Source organism: Sturnira hondurensis, unplaced genomic scaffold, assembly GCF_014824575.4.
Source record: "Sturnira hondurensis isolate 20B ecotype Veracruz unplaced genomic scaffold, ASM1482457v3 Scaffold0015596, whole genome shotgun sequence".
Lineage (NCBI taxonomy): Eukaryota > Metazoa > Chordata > Mammalia > Chiroptera > Phyllostomidae > Sturnira > Sturnira hondurensis.
In genome coordinates, this window is record NW_028088227.1 from 23830589 (window position 1) to 23843707 (window position 13119).

The 13119-nt window shown below is 62.7% G+C and overlaps 1 protein-coding gene across 2 annotated transcripts in view; it reads right to left on the reverse strand.

Moving 5' to 3' along the window:
• Positions 1–203: 203 nt before the first annotated feature.
• COL6A2 (collagen type VI alpha 2 chain) overlaps positions 204–13119 on the reverse strand; it is a 34090-nt gene continuing 21174 nt past the window's right edge. Inside the window, exons 12-28 of one of the 2 annotated variants that reach the window (XM_037065178.1) lie at positions 12988–13050; positions 12339–12401; positions 11986–12075; positions 11278–11340; positions 10693–10755; positions 10443–10505; positions 9985–10047; positions 9661–9711; positions 9300–9335; positions 8861–8923; positions 8618–8680; positions 8403–8438; positions 8095–8140; positions 7744–7896; positions 7107–7559; positions 6895–6933; positions 204–1305 (exon numbers count right to left, since the gene is read on the reverse strand). In XM_037065178.1, coding sequence (XP_036921073.1) covers positions 707–1305; positions 6895–6933; positions 7107–7559; positions 7744–7896; positions 8095–8140; positions 8403–8438; positions 8618–8680; positions 8861–8923; positions 9300–9335; positions 9661–9711; positions 9985–10047; positions 10443–10505; positions 10693–10755; positions 11278–11340; positions 11986–12075; positions 12339–12401; positions 12988–13050 — 2007 coding nt within the window. In that variant the 3' untranslated portion in view covers positions 204–706. Of the gene's footprint in view, positions 1306–2603; positions 4002–6894; positions 6934–7106; positions 7560–7743; positions 7897–8094; positions 8141–8402; positions 8439–8617; positions 8681–8860; positions 8924–9299; positions 9336–9660; positions 9712–9984; positions 10048–10442; positions 10506–10692; positions 10756–11277; positions 11341–11985; positions 12076–12338; positions 12402–12987; positions 13051–13119 lie in introns of those variants that run through there. The other variant, XM_037065179.1, reaches the window with a different exon arrangement.

The following is a 13119-nucleotide window of genomic DNA, read 5'->3' on the forward strand; positions in this document are numbered from 1 at the left end:
TGTGCACTTTGGGAGAGTGTAGACCATCAGAGCTAGAGGTGGCATTTGCTCCTACGAGTGGTCAGGCCAGGCACTGTCTCCATGTAAGCGGGGGCAGGGGGTGGGAGTATGATAAATGCTGGTGGGCATGTGGGCTGTCTGAGTCCAGTTGGCCTCTCAGGAGTCCCCTGTGGGCACAGACGCATGGAGGCTGGGGAGCAGCAGGTGGTTCAAAGCCTTTATTGGACTGGGGTGTGTGCATACAGGGACACGAAGGACCTGCTGTCACAGCTGTGTCTGATGGAGGCAGGTGACCTCCAGAGGTGAGGCGGAGACCTGGGTGCAGGGCTAAGGGGTGCGCAGGGCTGGCAGGGCGCCTCTGCAGGGTGCTGGGAAGGCGGGTGGGAGTCCAGGGATGAGGCTGGGCTGGAGGGAAAACAAGGCCTGTTGATAAGGGTCTGATTCATGCCCTGGGAAGCCTCTGGGACTGGGGAGGGTGTAGGTAGTAGGGTGTCGCTAGATAGGAGGGGCATGGGCAGCAGTGCCCAGGGCTGTGGGACCCCTGAAGAGCTGGGGATAGGGGGTGCTCCACTCCTGACTTCACACCCACACCTAGAGAGACCGAGTCTGCAGCATTCTGAGCTCTCTCTGTGGGAGCTGAGTAGCACCACAGACAGGAGGACAGCGCCTGCGGGGCTGGACCGCAGGCCGGGCAGGGTGAGGGGCGCTAGCAGATCCAGCGGATGAACCTGTCGAAGAAGCCCGGCTGGGTCAGGCTGTCATAGTCCTTCTCACGGAAGATGGCAGCCGTGTCGCCCAGGCTGATCTTGGAGAGCACTTCCATGTCCACGTCGCTGCCCACGGCCACCACAGTGGGCACCACGTTCTGCTTGCGCATGGAGTGCACTGCCTCGTCCAGGCTGTTGTTGCCCGTGACGCCGTCCGTGAGGAACACAAAGGCCAGCTCAGCGTGGCGGCGTGCCCCAGCCCGCGTGCCGAGCACCACCTGGTTGATGGCGTGCACGATGCCTGAGCCCACGTGCGAGAAGGAGTTGAGGTAGCGCGCATTCTCCAGCGCCTCGTGGATGACCGTCAGGTTGGAGGTCAGAGAGAAGGCCACCTGCTGCTCGCTGGGGCCCCCAAACTGCAGCAGCGCCATGCGTGCGTTGAGTGGGTCGTCATCCCTGCGTGCCAGTGTCAGCCGCCGGGACACCTCCTCCACGAAGCGCTGGGCCTTGTGGAAGTTCTGCTCCCCCAGTCGCTCAGAGCCGTCCAGCAGGAAGACGATGTCCACGGGCCGCTGGGTGCACTGGGCCACATACAGCTCTGGGGGGAAATAAGGGTGGTGGGCAGGGGCGACCCAGGCATAACCCTGGCTGGCTCCACCCTGGCCCTGCCACACCTCTGCCAGGCCACACCCCTACCGTGGTCCAGCTCAGGCTCGGCACCACGTCTCTCTGTGCCCACCCACTGGAGCAATGTGGCCCCTGCAGCTGGGGGCACTGCACCAGTCACCGTTGTGGGACGCTCCCTAGCCCCAGGCAATGGGTCTGGTGTCCCACACTGTTGTCTCCTCAGACCTTCACGGTCTCACTTGGTTGTGCCTCTACCAGGAAATGTCCCCAGACCTGGGGACGGAAGGCCCTTCCACCCTACGAGCACTCTCTGCCTAGTACCTGCTCCAGGCTGTCTAGGAAGGAAGGGGTAAGCAAAGCCCCTTCACTTGGCCCAAGAAACGGATACCCTCAGTAGGGCCACTGTCTGTTGGGGAGTGGGCGTGGGAGAGAGGCAGGGGCTGTCAGCAAGTTTGTAATTGTGTAACGAGACCTCGAAGACTGGGCCCTGAAGACACCCAGACGCAAGGACCCACCTGTGGCTCTGACCCCCTCAGTACTCCTGCCCCAGAGCTGCCTGGTGCCGGCCAGGCCCCATTTCTCCTGGCCCTTGGAGCATCGGAAAGAGAAGGAGCCTGTGTCCCCTCTGACTGGACAAGGCTTTGATGGGCAGTGGGCACAAGTGTGGCCAGACCCCTGCAGTAGCCTAGGTGTCTCACTGCTCCCTGAGGAGAGACCCAGGCCCCCTTCTGGGTGGCTGACCAACAAGGACATACTGGACAATATTGGGGCCAGGCTGCAGCCAGGACTGAAGCTGGGCCTCTGAAGGCTGTGGGCACCTGCACAGCCTGAAAACCCGCTCCCCACACATGTGGGGCCACCTGGCCAGTCATGCAGCCAGGCTCCTTCCTCAACGCCTCGCTCCAGACTTCAACCCTCCTCACCACCAGGGCTGGGCGGGGGTGGGGACAGGACTGGTCCTCCCACTCTCAACCAGCTCCTCTGCCCCATAGGCACCCCTCCTGGATGTGGGCCAAAAATGACTCTTGTTCACAACCCAGGTCTGCCCATCCCTGAGGCCGGCTGCTCAGGTATCCCATCAGGAAGGAGGTCCTGACCTGCAGCACCAAAGCCCAAGGGCCTCTGCCCAGGACCTGACTCTGTTGTGGCGCCCACCTACATGGGCAGGTGACTGCTGTCGGCTGGCCCCCAGCCAGCAACAGGCCACCCCACCCAGCAGCAGGCCATCCCAGCACACAACCGACCACAGCAAGGCATTCACGTTCTTTGTTTCTCAGCTTTTATAGAACATGTAAGATGTGCTCGCGGCATCTACAGGACACCCCGACCTGGGTATGTCGCTGCGAGGTGCCGGGCAGACGGGATGCTTTTCTAAGGAGCTTATTAAGGAAGTAGCTTATGTTCATGGCAGTGCAAACGAAGAACAGCTTCTGTTTTAAATGCACACGTTCTCTGGGCGCTCCGACCCTGAGTCCTACAAACAGGCAGACGTGTGGTGAGGGGCCAGTTTGGGGGAGGTTTTCCTCAACATGCGCACAGAGGCTGGAGGCTGAGCTAGGGCTGTTGAGGTGGGCGGAGGGCTCTGCAGGTCCTCTTCTTCCCCCACTGACCCCCAACCCATGGCAGGGGGCCTGTGCGGCAGGGAGGCAAGACCCTGGCTGCAGACCGGGCTGGGCACAGACAGGAGGGAGTGTAGGGGCCCCAGCCCAGGATGAGGACTCCTCTGTATTAATGCAGCTTCTGGGGGAGCAGGCGCTGGGGCCCTGAGCGTGCCTCTGAGATGGGGCGCCTCTGTGGTCCCCAAGGGCCTGGGACTGGTGGAGGACAAGGAGGCAGTACCCATGGTCCCTTTCCAGCCTGTTGGACAGCAGCTTGGACAGGGTTGCCTTATTGGGCGACTCTTAACCTCAAACGTGTGAGACAGCTCAGCTGGACTAGGGTGGTGGGGTCGGCTGAATACTGTCCCCCCAAATGCCTACATCCTAATCCCGAAGCCTGTGAATGTGCCCTTATATGGTGAAATAGGGCTTTCAGATAGGACTAAATTACAGACTTTGAGATGGGAGATTGTCCAGGGTTACCTGGTTGGCCCTAAATGCCCCCTGGGTCCTTATAAGGAAGGCAGAGGGAGGGTGGGCGACAGAAGGAATGCCATGTGACCACGCAGGCAGCTAGGAGAGGCAGGAGGACCCTCCCTGGAGCCCCTGGAGGGAGCCTGGCCCTGCCGACACCTTGGTTTGGGGTCTGACCTCCAGACTGAGAGATTTCTGTTGTCAGAGATCCCAGCACACGGCAGGCAGCCTGGGGAGCGAATGTGGGCGGCCCTGTTGGGGCAGCTCCGGCCTCTCCGAGCATCGGCAGCCCTGTGGCTTCAGCAGAGTGCCAGCGCGGTCTCGGGGTCGCCCACAATGTCCCTGTGAACCAGCTTAAAAGTGTCAATGAACAGCTCCATCCATTCCTGCCGCTCGCCTCCTGTGGCGAACTTGGCCCGCTCCGCGGTGTAGACCAGCACGGCCACCAGCCTGGAGTAGGCAGCCGGGTCCTGCGTGAGCTCCGTGGCGTTTAGCAACTGTTGGATCTGGGGGATGCTCGTGGGGAAGGAGGTGTCCGGGCCCTCTTCCGTGCGGAGGAAGGTGACCGGGGGCACATCGCCAGGCCGCCATCCATCTGCGGGGCATCCAGAGAAGGCTTTAAGGGACGTGGGCGGCGTGAGTGGGCCTCCAGCCGCCCTCCTTGGGCCTCTCTCCTTGGAGGTGAGTTAGAGCCAAAGCCGGGAAGAGGGGTCAGACGAGGAGATGGGGACACTGCAGTGCCAGGGCTTTGGGGGCCAGCAGCAGGGCATATGCCGAGGAGATGGAGCACAGGTCCTTCTTGTCCCCACAGACCTCAGGAACTAATGACAAGACTCTCGGCTCAGACCACTGCACTGAGACCTGATCAGACTCTAGTATGGCTGCTGACTGCTCACAGGGACCCCGGGATGAGGAGCCAGCTCCTTACAATCCTCCACGTTGCCAGGAGAACTTGCTGCACGCCGTGGCCCAAACCTGACGACAGGGCCCCTCTCCAAACGGTTACTTTCGAAAGCCGGCAGTTATAAACCTTCCCTGCCCTTTGAGACGTCCATTTTCACCCACCCAGAAAAGGACCCCAGAGCGGCAAACAGCAAACATGGCAAACACTTGGGGATGCTCCCGCCCTCTCTCCCAGCCCCTGGAGGTCTGGGCCTCACTTCTGTGGGCACCGTGCCCCAACCTGCACCACCGCCTCCTGTCCTGCATGGCTAAGGAGTCCGTCTCTCCCCTGGGTACATGCTGGTCAGCAAGCCCAGGTGGCTGGACCCCCACCCCCATGCCCTCGGTGCCTTTCCTTCAGTGCGCCAGCCCTTACAGAGTCCCCTGCCTTTGTTTGCAGGACGCCGGGCTCAGGCTACCCTGGGCCCCCTCTCTCCTGCAGCGGTGATCTCGGAGTGAAATCTGTCTCTGCCGCTCTGTTTCTCTTGGACACTCTCGTGGTTCCGACACAGTCAGGCTGCCCCAGGCGTGGCTGGACCTCTGGGTGGGCGGGGCTGTTTGGCCTGGAAGGCCATGGCCATGCCAGAGGTGGTGGCACCCCCGCCCACCAGTGCCTGTTTGCAGCCCTGAAACGCTGGAGGCCACCCAGCCTGCCACAGGACAGTCTCTGTGTGTCACAGCACATTCTGTAGTCACATCTGCTTTCTTCTCTCTGGTCACAGTGTCTGTTTTACTTGGAAATTTCTACTTCCTGACAAGGTTATGAGCCTGTCAGTTTGGGGGGAGGTGGTAAAGACAATGCGGGGGGGGGGCTTCAAGGGGCCTGTTCCCTTTCTCTGCCAGGTCCTGGGGGCTCAGGGCAGGCCAGGTCACTGTCTTGGGGGAGCCCACGTTACTCTAATGCTGAAACCAGACAAAGGCCACAAAAATCAACAAAAATCAGCCAAATCGAGTCCCACAATACAGAAAACACACTCCACGACCAAGCAGGGTTGCCCTGGTCTGCAAGGCTAGTTCAACACTGGAAAATCAGCTGCCACGTCCATCACACCAACAGGCTGAAGAACAACCTCGAGATCACATCACCAGCCCCAGACGCACCATCTGACAAAACCCACTGATCCGAGGGAGGGGAGTGAGGAGGTGGGGAGCTTCGAGGGGTGGAGAGACCTTCCTCAGCTCTGCCGGGAGCACCTACAAAGAACCTCAGCTACCACTGAATGGCAGTGAGGTCAGGGCCGGGGTGAGGATGCCAGGTACTAGGGTTTGGGGTCTGGTTTCTCCCTAGTGGGGCCACAGTTACTGTGGGACCCACCCCCAAAAGACTGGGGTGCCCTGGGGATAGGGCACAGCCTGTGGGCTGACTGGGTCTCAGTGGGGAGCTGGGCTCCCTTGACTCAGGAGGGGTGGAGGCCCTGGGCAGCATCTCCAGTTTGGGGTGGTTCTGGCCACCACACAGCTGTCCTCAGCTGACTCTGGAGACCCCAGGCCCAGACAGTCTCTGGGGTCCATAGAGACAACTTCGAGGAGCATTTCCTTGTCAGAATAAGTGGGGACCCTGGCCCCCAGTTCAACACATTCCTTCCTGAAGGTATCTCAGCACCTTTGAACCTGCTCGGTGGGCCCCAGCCACTGGCTAGGAGCCCGTGCACAAGCCTAGGAACGCTGGCCTCGGGTGCAGACATGGGTGACCTCTGCGGACTGGCCAGCATGGCTGGCCCGTACCTTTCATGGCAGCCTCACCTTTCAGAGTCAGCTCCAGTCCTTCCCTCAACCCACCCTGGGCAGTTGCCTGTCACTCAGCAGGAGGGGCCAGCCCTGGTTCCAGGACCCGGGGTGGGGGGTAACCCATGGCTTGCCAACAGGGGCTCAGCTCCTGCCGCCCTGGGACACCTGAGTGGGTGCTGTGGTTCCCGGTCCTGGTGGGGCTGCAGAGGTGTCAGCACGGTCCCAGAGGAGTGACAATGCTGTCTTGCCCCTTTCTGCCTCTGGCAGATCCCTCACCCCTGGAAGATGCCTTGGAGACAGCTTCTGCACACCCCAGGGTCCCAGCCATGCACACAATGCACTGTGTGGGGAGGGGGCACAGATCCCTAACCCGGAGCTGGAGTCTGCCCCTGAGGGGAGACGGATGAGCCCTCAGGGGTCTGCAGGAGCTAGCACAACAGCCTCCTGGGGCAGCTAGTGGGGTTGGAGGGGGGATGAGGGGTGGGGATGGGGTGGGGTGGGGATGGCCCTGAGTGTCTGTCTCTCGGGCAGAGACCACCAGGCCTGAGCACGTGGGCACCAAGAGCAGGGCCAGGCCAACAGCACCTGCTCCACGCATGTGCCAGGTGGGTGGGCTGCTGAAGTCGGCTGAGCCCTCCATGCCCCCTCCTCAGAGCTGCTGGGGCCCAGGGGGCTGAGGGTTCCAGGGCTCTGGGCCGAGATTCCAGTCAGAGGGCTTCTCACTAAGGAGGGGCCCCACAGTGCACTTCCCTGTGCGACCCTCTGGGCCCCGGCCACTGTTAGTCCAGGGAGGGGCACTTAGTGGCACCGCATGTTACCTGTTTGGCAGGGGAGGTCCGGGCACACGATCTGGGGGTCTAGGAGAGAGGAAAGGAGGCCGGGGTCCCGGTCAGGCTGTGCTGCTGGGGGGTGCTGGGCTTCCTCAGTGGCCCACCAAGGCCCCGGCCACTTCCCTTCTGAGGTCCCCTCCCCTCCTGCAGGGACGAGGGCTGACAGGCCAGGGGGGGTGTGAGGCCCTGCTGCTGCTCACCAGGGCACAGGACGTCCTCCATGTCGTCGATGAACTTCTCGGCCACCAAGTCGGAGAAGAGTGTCATGTTGCGCACCTGCTGGGGCTTGTCACACGCGATGGAGTTGAGGTTCTCACTCTCATGCTTCTCGTGGAACATGTCCCCAATGCCGATGGCTGTCACGGTGACATCGTGGTTGCACAGCGCCCGCAGGTTGAGGTCGTCGTCCCGGGGGTCGTGCCGGCCATCTGTGATGACCACCGCGAACACGCGGGTCTTCTTGCGCCGGCTTTCCTTGATCAGCTTGTTGTAGGCGAACTTGAGGGCTGAGGGCGTCCAGGTGCCGCCCGCGATCCACTCGAGGTTCTTGACGGCCTCCTTGAAGCTGGACAGCGAGTCGATGCGCTCATCGTCCAGCTGGATGGCCTCGAAGGTGCCCTCGTGGCTGTACTGCACGACGCCGACTCGAGTCCCTGCGGTGGCCAGGTGTGGGTGTGAGGGGCTGGCCTGAGCCGTGTTACTGCTGCCCACACCCGCCACCCTCAAGTGGGGGCCTTGGGACCGTCGACCAAGTGAACGTCACGTCCCTCCCAGGACTGGGTCCCAGGATGTCCTGCCCATGGGTCTCCCGCCCCCGCCCCTGAGGGTGTGGTTAACCTGTCTCGGACTTGGGGTCCTTGGCGATGGCCCCCAGCCTGTTGACCACATTGATGACGAAGTTCTTCTCCAGTGTGAAGTTGGTGTAGCCGATGCTCTCAGAGCTGTCGATGACGAACACCACGTCCAGGGCACCACATCTCTTCTCACAGTCTACGGGCCAGGGGGGTGGGGGTGGGGGAAAGGGCTATGGCTGTATATGCTGACCCAGGACTGGGGCGCACAGCCAAGTGCATGGTGGGAAATGGTCCCACAGGGGGAGAGCGGGACTCAAACAATGACCCCAACCTCGACCCCTGGGCGACAGCCCGGGGCAGCCCAGCAGCACCACCCTGTGGGGCCGAGACTCACCACAGCACCCACACGTCTCCCGCACGTAGGTCATGACGTCACACTCCTGCAACACAGGGGTCATCCCAGCTGGGACAGGGAACCCGGAGGGCGCTGGGGTCCTACCGCAGGGAGGGTCTGTGGCCTGCTCCCCTTGCCTCTGACCTCCCCCTGCCACCCTGACCCTAACTCACCCCTGCTTGTCCTTGCTCTCTGACCTTGCACTAACCCCACTCCTGCTGACCTTGCCTTTTGACGTTGTCCTTGCTGCCCTAGTTTTTTTGGTTTTAGGAGGAAGGATATGGATACCGTCTCTGGGTGACACCTACCGTGAGGCCGGGGTCTCCGGGGGGGCCGGGCTCTCCCTGGAGGAAGAAGGATGACAGTGAGAGGTGACTGCTGTCACGGTGAGGCCGGGCAGGGTCCCTGGACATTGACCCTGCACTTCCACCACGGGCACAGAGCCCTGTGGTGCAGGGTGTGTGCTGGCCTGGCTGCCCAGGGACTATGGCATGAAGGCCACATGAACCTGCGATTGACCTACCTCAGGTCCCGGGTCTCCTCTCGCCCCCCGAGGACCTGGCTCACCAGGGGGACCAGGATCTGCCTGAGAAGAAGAAGGACAAGTGGGCTCAGCAAACACCTAGGTGATCCCTGCACACCCTCAGGTTTCCAGGACAAGGAGAGACGGCGGAGGCGGGGCGGGGGAAGGAGACGGGTGGGGAGGAAGGATGTGGGGGAGGAGGGGGAGGGAGGAGGAGGAGGAATGGTGGGGGGGGACACCTACAGTTTCGCCCTTTTCTCCTTTTAGCCCTGGTGCTCCTTTCACTCCGAAGTCGCCTCTGCCCCCCTGAGACACAGGACACACAGATTAGGCCAGCAGAGGGGACATCTGTGGAAGAGCTCACCCCCACCCAGCCTCCCCAGGCCTCCGGCGAGTCTGCAGAGTCCGCTGGGGACATGGCTTTAGGGCAGAAGGACCTGTGCCTGGCTCTCAGGCTCAGTTAGATGGCAACAGCACAGGGCATCTCAGGGGACCCAGATTTGGGTTTGACAGAGACTGTGCTCGGCTGGCCGTCCACCACACTCAGCACTCAGCACTCAGCACTCAGCACTCAGCACGGGGCAGCTGCTGGTGGCCAAGCATGAGGGGAGGGGCATGGCGCTCCAGCCATGGGAAGCAGGGCATGGGCCACCCCAGGTGCATGCAGAGGGGCCCCACGTACCTCAGGGCCAGGTAAGCCTGGCTCGCCTTTGTCTCCCTGGAAGAAAGGAAGGGAATTACTGGGCACAGACCCTTGAGAGCCGATGTGCTAACCCTGGGACATAGCTGGGGACCTATGGGTTTCCCACACCCCTTCTCTCCCCTCGTGGTCTCAGCCATCATAACCTGTGGGTGAATGCTGCCCACACTGCGTCCGGACAGTTCCTGGGGGCCCTGCGTCCGCCCCCAGGGTGTGCCTCTGGTGCCCCTTCCGCACCCTGTCCCCCAGGACGAAGGCCCTCTGGGGAACCGGTGGGAACCTTCAGGGCCTTTCCAGAGATGCCTGCCCCTCCCTGAAGCTCCCATCCTATGCCAGGACTTACAGGCGCTCCTCGGGGTCCTGGGTAGCTGATTCCAGGCCTGCCGGGGTCTCCCTGGACGAAGGGTGGGCCCATCGGGGCAGGTCCAGTGGGAAACATGAACAGTCAGCATGGACTGAGGGCCGGTGGGGCTGGGCTTTGGGGAGGGCATGCTCCCCACCAGGGCGAGAACTGCAGTGGCTGCCCAGCCCCCTGCTGGGCCCCCACACTGGGGGCTGGTAGGTGCACTGCAGGCAGCCTCCCTCCAGAGCTGAAAACAACCTCAGTGCCCCCCGCCCCCCCACCACCTCCACCTCTCTAGTCCAGCCAGGCCGCGAGGGGGTGTACCTTTGGGCCAGGCTGTCCTGATTCTCCACGGGGACCAGCATCACCGGGGTCTCCCTGAGATCCCTGAGGGCAGCGAGAAAGAGGGGAATTGGTGCAGACTGACTTTGCTCAGCTCTGACCACCGGGTGACACTGCCTTGCTGCCCCGAGGGTCATTGCCTGGCTCCTCCCCCTCCATGTACCTCCTCGGGGCTCCCAGGCCCCATCTCTGCTTCCTGCTCGCCCCCCACCCTCCACCTGGTAAAGCTGGACCATTCAGGGCAGGATTAGGATGTGAGGTGCACAGGGACCCTTGGCCCCTGTCCCACTGCCTCAGTTTGCCATGGGGACAGTGTCCTGCCGAGGACAGGAGAACCCAAATGGCACTATAGGGCAGGGAAGTTAGACAGTGAGGCTAAAGGACAGACAGGGGCCTCAGCCCGGGAGCTGCAGGCCCCTCCCAGGTGCTTTGCCACTGACCTGATTCCCGGGCTCCCCCAGAGCCCCCTGGGGACCTCTGGGTCCAGGCAGGCCTCGGTCTCCCTGGAAAGGAAGGGCACCTCAGAGACCCGATCATCAACACTGCAGACGTCGTAGGGTGGGGAGAGCCGCCACCCTCCAGAAGGTCCCGGGCAGGGACTGCAGGGAAGGAAGGGCAGGGGAGGGGCAGGGGGTCCCAGGCTCAGCCTCCTCCAGCCAGGGTGCTGGATGCTGCCTGCCCCCCACTTACCTTGGCTCCTTTGCTGCCGATCTCCCCAGCCAGGCCCCGGGGCCCCTCGGAGCCAGGGTCACCCTGTGAGAAGAGAGCCCAGTTATCAGGGGTGTGGGGGAGGAGGTGCAGCAGGAGGATGCCACACTTTCTGGAGAGGGCCCCAGATTGTGGGGGTGACATAGGAACAGCAGCCTCTTGCAGCTTGGGCAGGATCACCACCTGTTTCCACAGGAGGGGCCCCCCTCAGCCCTTCACCCACGCTGCACAGGAAACTCTGATTCTGCCCCAAAGACAGGACACCCTGCCCAGCTGCAGGAGCATGTGCATGTGGCGGGAGCCTGTGGGCGGAGCAGTTGGCAGACTTCACGGCTGTGTGCTGTGTGCTGTGTGCTGTGTGAGTGAACTTGGCCGAGCCCCACCCAGGTTCCTCCGCAGGCAGTGCAGGTGGGGATGCCCTGGCTGCCTCTCGCTTCCCCAGCCCTTTCAGGGAGTGTCCCCACTGAGAGGCCCTGGGGCCACATTTGTTCTCCCTTGCCACAGGACCACCAGCACCATGGTGGGAGCCTGGCTCAGCACCGGTGCCTCCCAGGCACAGACACTCACCTTCTCGCCTTTGCGGCCATCGCTGCCTGGGCCGCCCTTGGCTCCAGGGTCTCCTCTGCGCCCCTGTAGAGAGTGGGCATGTGGGTGGGGGCGACAGGGAGAGCCCCTACCCATGGGGACTCTGATTTTGGGGTCTGGAAGCCCCTCAAGAGGGCCTTAGCCTAGACCCTCATCCTCCGCCCGGTCGGTGTGATCCCAGCCAAGGATTTAGGAAACGATGTGGGGAGGGGGCTCCTGGTCAGCTGCCAGTCCAGGTCACCTTTCAGCTGATGTGATTGGGACCTGGCTTGTACTGGCTATCAGTGTGCCACTCAGCTCACTTTGAGGCCAGGCCAGGCCAGGCCTCGACATGCGCCTCCTAGAGGACCAACCCTGGAAGTGGGCCCCTTTTGCCCTGTGGCAGGGCACCCCAGGGCTGGCTTGGTGGCATGAGGATGCTTATGTTGGACCCATGGAGTGTGTGCTTGGGCCTTCATTCAGCCCTCAGGGGTGGCCTGTGGGAGGGCAAGGTGGGGATGCTGGGCCACTTCATGGGCACTGAGTGTCCGGCAGGGGTGTGGCTGACCCTTTCCTCCTCTGCAAGGGGCGTGTGGACCCACACTGGGCCCTTCGGGCTCAGAGGGGCCCAAGCAGGGCACAGGCCAGGAGGGGCTGGGCAGGCAGTGCTCTGGACCCTGGGCTGGAGGGGCCTGAGAGGTGTGGACTCACAGGCTCGCCTTTGCGTCCTCGAGGCCCGGGCCCGCCTTTGGCTCCTTTCAGACCAGAACTTCCTGGGGCTCCACTGTTGCCTTGGTAGCCCTGTGGGGAGGTGACAGCTCAGCCAGGTGGGATGACCTGGGCCACATGAGCAGGCTTGGCCCTATTTGGTCAGGTGGGACCCGGTGTGACTTGAGGAGTGGGTGATCTGTCACCCGGCCACAGGACAGAGAGGCTGGTCACCTGCTCGGGCATTGGGCTGGCGAGGGTGCCTGCTCTCTGTCCTGCCCCCCACTTCTGCTGGCCCAGTGGGCATTGCGGTGTGTGGCTGGGGCAGGAAAACAGGGACCCCCGGGGGCACTTGCCTTGCTTCCCTTGGCTCCATCGTCTCCTGGGGGCCCTCTGCGTCCCGGGCGGCCAGGGTCCCCCTGGAAGGGTTTGGAGAAATCAGCCTCACGTCCTTTGGATGTGGGCCAGGGACAGGACTCTGGGGGGCTGGGGGCATGCGCCTTCCCTACCATGCTGGTGGGGCACACTCTTGGGCAACAGGGCCCCCCATTCAGCTCCACAGGTGAATAAATCAGACACGGCCCCTGTCTGAGGCTGCTGGCCAGGGAATGAATACAGGTGGGCAGAGCGATACCTCAGGTGGCCTAAGAGGCAGAACCCCAAAGGCATCTGAGAGCCTTCCACAAGAGCCCCCCTGGAGGCCTGGCAGGAGGGCGGGCTTGTTGCTGTGGCCATTCAGACATCGTGAAGCTGCCCAAGCTGCGACACTCAGCTCCGAGTTAGACACAGTTGGAGAGGACCTGAGAGGGCACCCCACAGCCCCCAGGCAGGACACAACTAAGCCTCCTGCCCCCTCTGCCTGGTCTACAGGGACAGGCCCCTCTGCTGTGCTTCCCAGCCTAAGTGCATCCCCCAGGGGCCCAGCACCGCAGCAGGGAGAAGGCCACCTGGAGGGCAGGGACCCTGGTCTGCTCTGGCCACTGACCCGTGGGCTAGGCCACCTACCTTGGCACCCTGGTCTCCAGGTTCCCCAGGGCTACCTGCGTCCCCTGGGTAGCCGTCGAGGCCCTGCGAGAAAATGGGGAAAGAAGCTGTCTGGGTCTCTGACTGAGAACTGCACTTGGGGTTTCCCCACTA